We start from the raw sequence: 10,308 nt of genomic DNA, 5'->3' as shown, positions 1-10,308 counted from the left end.
AACCCCAAAACAACTAGTAATCTCTGGTTGTGTGGGAGGAAACTTATATTTGTGGACTTGCTTCTTTACTGAACTCAGCAGGCAGGTGCTAAACACAATAATCGCTTGTATATTGTTTGAGACTTCAGTTGACAACTGCCCACGCTGTAAATGCTTTGTAGCGAAGTGAAAGTACATGGCCACAAATCAACGTGATCACCAAAGGACGGACTTTGAAATTGGACCTTCAGCAACGGACCGAAGTCTTATACTGCGTTTTGGACTAGCAAGGTGGCTTAATTTAAGGACGTGTTTCTCTACAATTTCAGCTGCGTTTAAACCCTAAACAGAAGGCTCTTGTGCTCTATAGGCTGTTGTGTCTAGGTCTCGGTTTATCTTGTATACCTCGCCCAATTAGGTCGTGGAGATGTTACTAAAACTGGCATGTACAAGAAGGTAAAAAATCACCTGAGATGAACATACATTACTTCTACTTTCTTCCCAGGTAGAAGCAAGAAACGTCATCTCTACCTTTGTAAGTGCCCTTCTCTGAGCAGTCTTGGTTTAACTGTTCTCGGCTGCCAGCCCAAAACAGCCCTAGTAAACCCCTCCAGCATGAGTTTGTACAACTCCTGGTAGGGAAACTTTCAGTACACTTTGCACACTCACCGTACAGGTCCTAATCACGTGACTTTGATGGTTTGGATAGGTGCTGTCTAGCCAGATTAGAAATAAGAGGGTGGAATGTGTTTGCCTTTTGATGGCTGTTGATTCTCTGGGCTAGTCCTGTACTGAAGGAGGCATACCTCCCCATTTCATGCACAGTTTCTCGTGCTGATTATTTGACGGTTCTTGGACTGTCATTGTTGCAGCTTTTGGAGAAGGGTCCTGTCCACATGTGCTCAGTGAAGGACAGTTCAGACTTCCTTGCCAGAGGCTGGCCTATGTGGTTTTATGCAGGCTTAGCCATGTGTGATAATGGTATGTTGTATTTATCTCCTGGTGATGCTGCTGCCTGTGGGAATGCCACTGCATTGTGCAGAGCCCTAATAAGAGAAACTCTTCAGAACAGAAGCAGCTGTAAAAGTCTGGGACTTGACTAGGTGAATCCATTTTGGAGTGAAGGTTTGTTTTTTAAAGTATGCAGGATTCCTTTGGGACACCTCGTTTCAACTTGCTCTTCCAAGTAGCTTTAGTGCAGGGACTTCATTGCGTGGTGCTCTGTCTTGTGGAGACTTGCTTCCATGCATGCACAGTTCCCCAGTCCAGTGTCAGCATTTTGTTGTCAAGTCTGGTTTCTGATACGACTCTGTATTGTGGAAGCAGGTGTAAAATGTTATATTTTTAAGCAGGGTGGCAGAGCTGGGGTAAATAGCTTCCTCCTACGAGGATACCAGCAAGATAAGCAGTTCTCTAGTTTGGCCCAATGATGATCAAATATCCACTTAGAGAAAATAGGTCTAACACGTGAAAGTCTGGCATCCTTGCATTTCATGTTCCACCTTTTCCTGTTTCTTTTAGCTTTCTTCCTTCTCTTTGCTTTTTTTCCTCCTCTTCCTACTTTTCTTCGTTTCTACTGCTTTGTTCTTTTGCCCAGGCTGAGATGTGTGACCTTCTCAATGATGGGAAAGATTATGAGATCTGAGGGCTAAATCCATACAGCAAGGAGTTCTGCTTTCACTTACTGTTTAAGTCTCAGCATTTTGGAAACTAACCTGGTCCCTAGTGTGTTGTGTAGAGGATAGTCTATTGGACCCCCTAGCAAGCCCCCTGCCAATACTCTGATTTTCATATTGTTTCCTTGTTAGTGCATCAAGTCTGGTTTGTTTGTTTGTTTGTTTGTTTTAATTGGAAGCACAGGGGCTCCGTTCTTGAGATCTGTCCCTTTTTCAGTGAGAAAAATAAGACTCCCTGAATGCTTATATCTGTGTTCAGATAATATGTCAAGCAGTATGTATCCCTCTGGTGCTTTCTATATTATTGTTCTCCTTTGCTACAAGCCCTAAGGACCTGGAATCGAGCAGATAGGCAAGTGCTTGACTTCTATAGCTTGGTGGTTTTCTGTTTTTAGTAAGGGGATGCCGTTTGGGTGGAGGTGACATCCCTGGATTTAGTTGATTGAATGCCATATTTGCAGGTTGTTCTTCAGGTTGGCATTAAACTTGCTTTCTAGACTGCTATTTTGGTTGTCTGTAACAGCTCTGTGAGGTTTGGATTGCAAATAGTTCAGGGCCCTCTTTAGAGCAGAAGTGCAATAAAATGTTAACACTTGTGCTAGAAGTCATTAACTTTTCATGGACTTCCCAGGTCTTAAATCTTAGCATATACAAAAATAGCTGCTAAATAATAATAATAAGAAAAAAAGAATCTTGTTCTAGCCATGCATTTTCTTTGATACAAACAAACCCTAAATAACAAGGCTATACCAGCTGTTCCTTTTTTAAAAAAATCTCTTTGCTGCTACTCCATTTTGCTGGTGGAGAAATGCTGCTTCCCTGGGAGACACCTGTTGGTTCATAAAATATTTTGAATCCAGAAAGCACTGTTCAGTCTTCCTACAACACTGGAGGCTCCCTGCTCCCACCCTTGAAAACTCTACTGGGAGAAGATTGCATGCTTCTCCTTTTGTCTTATCACACTTAACAATTTACCTTATGTGAGTAGTTGCTAGTTTAATATTGGACTTTAGGGGCTTAAACAAACATTTGTTTAAACTGATCAAATCTAATTTATCCTGCACTGTTGCAACATGCCTGCAGCGTGTGCCTAAATGGAAGGTTCCCACACTAGGACAGAAGTACATGTGTAGGTGAGTTGGCTTCTTGTCTAGCGGGTGTTTGGCACGAGTGTTGGCAGGGTTAGCTACACTTCAGAGTAGTTTGTGCTGCTGACTGACACGAGGGTGATCAGGTATTGCACGTGAGATCTAAGAGCAGAGGAATATACCTGGAGCTCCCTTTCAGAACACAGCTTGTTCTCAAGCCACTAAGGGCTCATACAAGGAAGCTGATAAAGGATGTGTTTTGAGATGACAGTTCTTTGCAAAGTGAGAATTCTTGGCTTAGAATGATAGTGTATTTAAATGATTTTGCAAAGTCAAGTAGTTTATGTAGGAAATGCAAGAATTAGTTGCCTATTTGGGGGGCGGGGGGTAAGACATCTGTGTGTCTAATTATTTGATTGCTTCCCCCCCCCCCCATCTTGCTCTGGGAGTGTGGTGGGGTTGTGTACTGAAAAAGGATATAGAGGATGGGCGCTGCAACCCTGTTTGCTGCTACTGTTGGAAGCTGTACACTGAATGAGGCAGTAGCTTTGAGTGAAGATGGTCTCATGAGCAAGAAACCTGAATGCCACACTGGTGAATTAGCTTCTGTCTCTGAAGCTCTTGCACGTGATGGCGCACCAGTCGCTTTCACTGAAGGTTTCATTTGCGACTGAGGGCAGCTGACTTGCAGCAATGCAGCGTGCTCACAGTTGTAACAAAAGTCAGAGTTACTCTAATGATGGAATTGTTTCCTGGTAAAGCAGGGATGTGTGGTTTGGTGGGTTTTTACACCAACAGAATGCTTTTGGGTCAGTTAATATGCAAGTACTCGAGTTGGTGCAACCCTGTCCTTAAGTCGTAAATCATCACAGTACCTTCTTTTACTTTGCACAGTGTGAAGCCTCACTTCCGGCCCTCGGGTAGCTCAGAACACTCTGCAGAAAGCCCAGCTGCAGTCGGTACTGTGTCGATAGGGGATGGACCACTGAACAGAACCAGCTCCAGGAGTTTTGGCGTGGAGCGACATACCAGTGTGTTGACAGGGCACCAAGAGCAAAGCTATTCTCAGAAGGATTTGCCAACCTCACAGATGGAGCAGAATGGTGACTATGGCATTGGCAGGGGCAGGTAATGAATTACAGCCACGGAAGCCAAATGTAGTGATGAAAGCAGTGTGATGAGATTATAGTGTGACTGAGTTCGAGGAAACAGGTTGCCCAACCAGTTTGAAATGACTCTTTTGTAAGCCACAGTAACCTTGGCTGTTGCATACAACTGTTTAGGCTTCTGTGAGGGGTGGCAGGCAAGGGGGATAGGTGACATTTAAATAAAGTGAACATAATACGAGCTGTACTGTGGAGTATCCCTTCACTTATACATCTTATCAGCTCTGTGGAGGGGAACCAAGCCATTCAGTAGACAGGTTGTGGGTGGTTATAGGGGAAAAAAAAAGGCATGTTCGGAGCCCACACTCCAGCGTTATTTTGGATTTCTGACTACTTAATTTTAATATAAAACCTATCTTAAAATATTCCAATAGCGTCTCTTGGCTCACAGTACAAATGTGAGATTTGAACTTTTATGGCTCAGCGGTCCCCTTCAGATTAGGTTAAAGCAAAATAAGTTACATGCTGTTTTCCATGCAAAATTATTTAACCTCTCCATCCCTTGGCTCTCACTCAGCACTTCAATGATAGCTGTTCACACCTGTGGGGCTATTTGTTCTGAGATATTAGACTATAAAGAGTCATGTAGCTTGCAGGTAGTCCATTAACAGCTCACTCTCCCTTACAAGGGCTAGTCTTCCTACATGGAGGTTAATTCTAGAGGCCATTTAGAGTTATTTCACTAATAGCCTGTTAAATAGAAAGTGTGGCCTTTTGTATTTGCACTGAATTTGGAACAAGTGCCAAAGTCCTTAGGGCTCAGTATCTGGGAGCTTCAAACATTTAAGTTCTAAGATAAGGCCAGTTAATCTTTTATTGCCTGTTAGCACTAGGATTCTAACCCCTTTTAAAGGAAACTGATGAAAAATGCCCGAGTTTTGCAGTAAGGGCACCAGTTCTGTTGCTGTATGTAACGTAACGTAACATTAATATGAAACCCTGAAGAGTGAAACAATCCTGTGTTCAAGTCTGTCCCCAGCGCATCTGAGCATCTTTCCGGGCGGCACGGTAGCCTTCCCAAATTAGCCCTTGTAGGGCTTCTGCCTTCTAAGTGGCTGGGGGCCAAACACCTTTTTAAACAGGTTGCAGGAGAGGGGCTGCCTGCCATGCGGGCTGTGCTGTGCTGAGCCTCGGCCCGCATGCTGCAGACCACCCCCCTGCTTTGCTGTGCAGTTGCTTCCCTACCTCACCTGCTCTGCCTTGCTGTCTCTCCCTCCAGTCCTGTATCATGCACCTGCTTGGTCCTGGGGTCACCTGTGGCTGCCTCAGCTGCACTACACTGCCTTGTCACCTGGGGTGGGGAGACTGGCTGCTGTTCCAGCCTGAGGGAAGCAGGAAGCAGTGGCCAACAGGAGCTGGGGGGGGGGGCAGCCTGCAGCCCCCCAGTTGGACAGCCCCAAGCTATTGCATTAGGAAACACGTTAGGTTAGCTTCTCCAATTGTGGAAAAGAGAACAGGGGTCACCTGGTAAGCGTGCAGGAATATTCTGGCAGAAAACTCCCTTTCTGGGGAAGTCCATTCAGGAGCAAAGTTAATGCCTATGCTGAGGTTTTTCTTTCTTTTTTTCTTTTAAAGGAGGAACATTTTCAGAGGTCGAAGGAGGCGGGAAGATGACAGGATTTCAGTAAGTTGCACATCTGCTATTACAAAGGATAAATGGTTTTAAGACCCAGGTAGCAACATGTCCTTTGCTTAAGACTTCATGAGATTGAAAAGAGGATACCTGCTGCTGGTTGGGAAGCAAGATGCGCATCTTTGCCACATGAGAGAGAAGATATGCCCATCCCTTAGTTACAAGCTGTTGCTTCTTGTCCTCATAGAGCATGTTTTCTCTAAGCCAGTGGTTTTTAATCTGTGGTCTGAGGGGATCGTGTAGGTTCACAGACTGTCTAAAGGGTCCACAAAAGATGGCTATGATCAATCAGAAGTATGTGACTACTCACATTTGCGATTCAGAGGGGCCTGCAATTTCATTTGAAATTTTTTAGGCGTCCACAAGTTTTAAAAAGGTTGAAAACCACTGTTTTAAACTATTGAACATTGGCTCCCAAACTTGTTTTGCTGCAACCCTAAATCTGGGTCATGACCCCCTGCCACCAACTCACTCCTGCCCGGCAGCACCAGCAGAGCCCAGGCCGGGATTGCAGGGGGGGAGTGACAGCAAGAGCCTTGTGGACTTGTGCGCCAGAAGAGCCCCACAGGCAGGGAGGGGTGGAGTGAGGGGCAGACCCACATCATGATCTGAGGTCGGCAGCCACTGGTATAGAAGAATCCAAGAAGCCTTTTTTGCTGTTTTCTTTCAAAAGTAAGTTGCTGCACACTAACCAGTAGATGGCTCTCGACTCAACTTATTCCCATTGTCCTTCCCTTTAAAAGAGGGTAGGATGGCAAGAGATCCTCTTTCCCAGAGAGGCCAAGTGAAATGCTTGTGGCTTGAATTTGACCAGGAAAATGTAGTTAACACCCTTGGCTCTTATTAAAGCGCTGATGGGGGGAAGGGGAGGGGGAATCTAACCCAAATCTGTTTTAGTCTTGAACCTTATTTGAAAAGTATTACTACAGTAGCAAATGCAGCCTATGTACTGACTGAGAGAATGGTGGGCCCCCTCTGTCCTTAAGACTGCATCCTGTAGGGTACAGTGCTCCCTGGAAATCTGTCTAGTAGCTGACCAGGGACTGCATTGCCATGACCATATAAGATCAAGTAGACGGTACGTCTTTTAACAGGTATTCTCTTCTCCTAGCGACCCCAGCCTTTGCCAGAAACGAAGGCTCCAACACCAAAGTTTGATTTGCTTGCATCCAACTTTCCCCCTCTGCCTGGCAGCACAGCAAAAACACAAGGAGAGCCTGTGCTGGAGAGCAGAATGTCTGATGTTGTGAAAGGAATCTGCAAAGAGAAGGTACCTCTGGGGTGCATGTTACCAAAATTAACTTCTTCCTTTTACTTTTCTGTAACACTTTTTGAGGCTTATGCTGTTAGAGCTGTAAATGAGACTGGCTTGCAGGCCTGGACAACCCTGTGTGTATTGTTGATTCTATGGCATGGCTTTCTTGAATTCCTTTTTTGGGTTGACTGGCCTTCAAGAAGTGCCCAACTTAAACAAGAGCACCTATGACCATCAGTTGTTTTTTTGTTCTCATCCCAGATTTTCCTTCACCAGATGTAAATGGGGTGCTGCTCACACAAGTGCATTATCCCTAAGCTGTAGTGCATCTTAGTACCACTGCTGTGTCCTTCAGTTTCTTGATATTTAAGTTGCATTTTAGTCCCATAAAGCTTAATCTTAATCCCTTCTGCAATTTTACCACTTCTGTATTCTCTGCAGGAGAGCAAGGACTTGCCAGTTACTTGTCCAGCTTCTGCTCAAGAAGAGCAGACGCCTTGTACAGCTCAGCAGCCTGTCACAAGTGCAAGTTTGCCAAGCAGGACTGAGGATCCTGTGCTAAGGTGTGTTGTTTAAAAAATATGCTGTTGTGTAAGCGTGTGAATGGCTTTTACTCTGAGGAAGCAGTATCTTCCTTCCTTGCAGTATCTTCCTTCCCTGCTGTTAAGGCCTCTAGGCTGCTGGAAAGCTGCTGACTATTCTTAAAGCTTGGGGATAAAAGCTGTGGCCATCCTGCTTGGTGAAAGCTGCAGTGATTTGAAAGTGGGGAGGGGGAGGTAGCATTTGAAAAGCTGAAGTCATGGGGGTCTAATGCTGACTCTGATTTTGATCAGCACAACTCAGACCGACAGCAAGCCAGACGAGGTTTCTGCTGAGAAAGAAGCAACAAGCCATGCTTCCCCACCTGTGTCTTTCTGTCCTGTTGCTGCGAAACCACCAAGGACAAATACCACTTCATCCTCTACCAATGCAAATGCAGCACCTGCTGTGACAGTACAGGTGAGGTTGGTTGGCTTGTGTGAGATGCTTGGTGCTGCTAGTTCAGGGGGAACCTGGGGAAACGGTGGCGGCTTTCTCCCTGCTCCGAGGAGAGAGGGTGGCACACCAGCCCAAGGGCAGACTGGAACCTTGCAGGTTCTAGGGTCAAGCTACACTGCCTTCGTACCCAGAGCAGGCTGTCTTGTTCTGTGTTCTCTTAATGATGTGTCTGGGGTGTTCAGGAGGAGCTACGCTGGGGTGGTCTTCCTGATGGGTAAATGATGTTCTTCTACCTTTGGCATCCAAAGGAACCACGCAAGCTAAGCTATGCTGAAGTTTGCCAGAAACCCCCAAAGGAGCTGACGCCAGGTCCTGTTCAGCCACTGAGGGAGCTTCGTACCAACATAGTTTCCCCTGCCAAAAATGAAGAAAACGGTACTCCTGAAAAGGCTTTGGAAAGGCCCCAAGAGAAGCTTGAAGGCCGAATGAAGGATTACTCTGGGTTCAGAGGCAATGGGCCTCCTAGGGGAGCTGCTGGGAAAATCAGGGAACAGAGGCGTCAGTTTGGACGCAGGTCATCGCCTCAGGGAGCACCGCGGCGTATCGGCAAGGAGCAGTACGTGCCGCCCCGATCACCAAAGTAAAACTCGTCCAACTCTCTTCTCTCTCTTTAAATTGAGCTGTGGACTAAAGAGCAGCAAAGAAGGCAGACTGAAAAAGAGGAGGTATTCGGGAAGGCGAATACTGAATCGGAGTTGCGGAGAAGTTGGGGAGCATCCCAAAATTCATCTCTCAAAGTGATTTCACAAATGCTGGAGGATTCCAATCAATATAAATATAGAGATTATAATTTTTGTATTTTTTTGTTTTTAATTTGCAGAGGGTTTCCTGCTTGAAATCAGTGCTGGGGCTGTGAATTAGCATTTTGACATGAGGAAAAGTGAAATGACCTATTAACATGCCCCTCAATGTAGAAGGAAGAGGGCAAGAGAATATTATTTTTGAAAATGAGCATTTCTGTAAAATTTAGAATTTTTTAAACCTATTTAACGTTTGGCTTGTAGGATGATGTGAATGCCATTCATGGCCTTGCATTGCCAAGCAGATCTGCGACCTGAGATGCTTGGTCAGTGTGCTTGAGTTGCGTGAGTGCAGCCAAAAACTGTTATGTCTTGACATAGTCACTGATAAACTGAATGTACTACTGTAGTAAACTGTGTTTCCAGTTTTGAAATTTAGTCTCTTTTGACCTTACTAATTTCATTCAGCAAGCTTTTTAAACTATAATTTTACCGGAGATCCGAGGGTAGGTCAGAGCACGCGGGCAACAAGGATAGTCTCTCTTCTAGGCAGAATTGGGAGGAGGTGGAGGGAGTGTGGTTGGGATTTTACTTTCCCCTTTCCCTTGCCTCCCACTGCGAGGGCTACATTTTAGTTTTATTGCTTAAGCTTTACTTTCTCTAATCTCTTTATTACAGACACGTGCATGTATTTGGTGTGTGCTCCTGAGGCAGGCCCCAGTATAGGGCTAACTGAAGACTGCACAGTACATGTCAGCCTTGCATGTAAAGAGCAGACCTTAAAATCCTTTGCCTGGAGCTGAGCTCGTTCAGGTGGGAGCTTTAAGGGCAGGATCAGGCTCCCGATGGGGTGTTGCTTCCAGGCCTGTTTTAGACCCGTCCAGCAGCGTGGACAAGTTTCCATGTAGTTTTCTGGATTAAAACATTGAAAACCGAATATCAGACACCAGGGTTTATGAATTGGGAGCTCTTTGTTTACAGCAAAGATAGTAGCGCCTGACTTTTTTTTCCTTTTTCTCTCCCCCCCACCAATTCCTTGGAGTTAACTGTTTAAAGTAGAACTAAAGGCCATGACATTTTTTTTAACTCTTCTTCAGAGAGGCTACTTGAAGGAAAATTTCTTGCGTAACTTCACATTGACTAAATTTGCAACACTATTGTGTAGTAAGCAGTTAAGTTTACAAGGTGATTACCAGAAATAACTGAATAGGAACAATACAATGCATTAATCTGCCAAAATCAGCATGCCAGGGTTCTAAGTTCTGTATAAAGTGTTAGGAAAAGTAGCTTGCAGCAGTAAGAAAATTGTACTTTTTAATTTTTTTTTTAAGTAAATAGCAAGTGTACGAAATAAAGTTGTAAGTTGTGAACACTGGAAAATTCATTTGTGATATATACCGTAAACATCTTAATAATATATGCTAGTGATGCCATTAGAATGAATGTAAGTAGCAGTTAAAAATGATGTTTAACTGTGAAAATTTTCATCTTCTGATTTTTCTTAGTCGGATAACCCTTGGTGACTTCTTACTCAGTAGGCATTCTCTACCAACGGCTTGGAGAACACTCATATCTATTTTTATAAATATATAAAGCCAGAGTTATCATTTCTCTAACTTATTATTCAGCTTGGCAATCGCTTTTGATTTTTGATTCATAACACAGTGTAATGTATTTATGCAATTAATTGTTCATTTCTACGCATGTTATATGTATAAAAAAAAAAAAAAAAA

General features: G+C 44.3%; 1 protein-coding gene across 1 annotated transcript in view; it reads left to right on the top strand.

The window, feature by feature from the left end:
- LARP4 (La ribonucleoprotein domain family member 4) overlaps positions 1-8,467 on the top strand; it is a gene marked incomplete at its 5' end in the record, with an annotated part of 29,633 nt that extends 21,166 nt beyond the window's left edge. Inside the window, 6 exons of the mRNA XM_019556395.1 lie at positions 3,638-3,871; positions 5,485-5,533; positions 6,654-6,812; positions 7,239-7,360; positions 7,631-7,796; positions 8,084-8,467. Of these exons, the coding sequence (XP_019411940.1) occupies positions 3,638-3,871; positions 5,485-5,533; positions 6,654-6,812; positions 7,239-7,360; positions 7,631-7,796; positions 8,084-8,419 (1,066 nt within the window). The remainder of the gene's footprint in view (positions 1-3,637; positions 3,872-5,484; positions 5,534-6,653; positions 6,813-7,238; positions 7,361-7,630; positions 7,797-8,083) is intronic.
- Positions 8,468-10,308: the final 1,841 nt, after the last annotated feature.

This window comes from Crocodylus porosus, unplaced genomic scaffold, assembly GCF_001723895.1.
Source record: "Crocodylus porosus isolate Cpor-Errol unplaced genomic scaffold, CroPor_comp1, whole genome shotgun sequence".
In the NCBI taxonomy this organism is placed as follows: domain Eukaryota; kingdom Metazoa; phylum Chordata; order Crocodylia; family Crocodylidae; genus Crocodylus; species Crocodylus porosus.
Note: the sequence above shows the minus strand (reverse complement) of the source record. Positions and strands in the feature narration are given on the sequence as shown.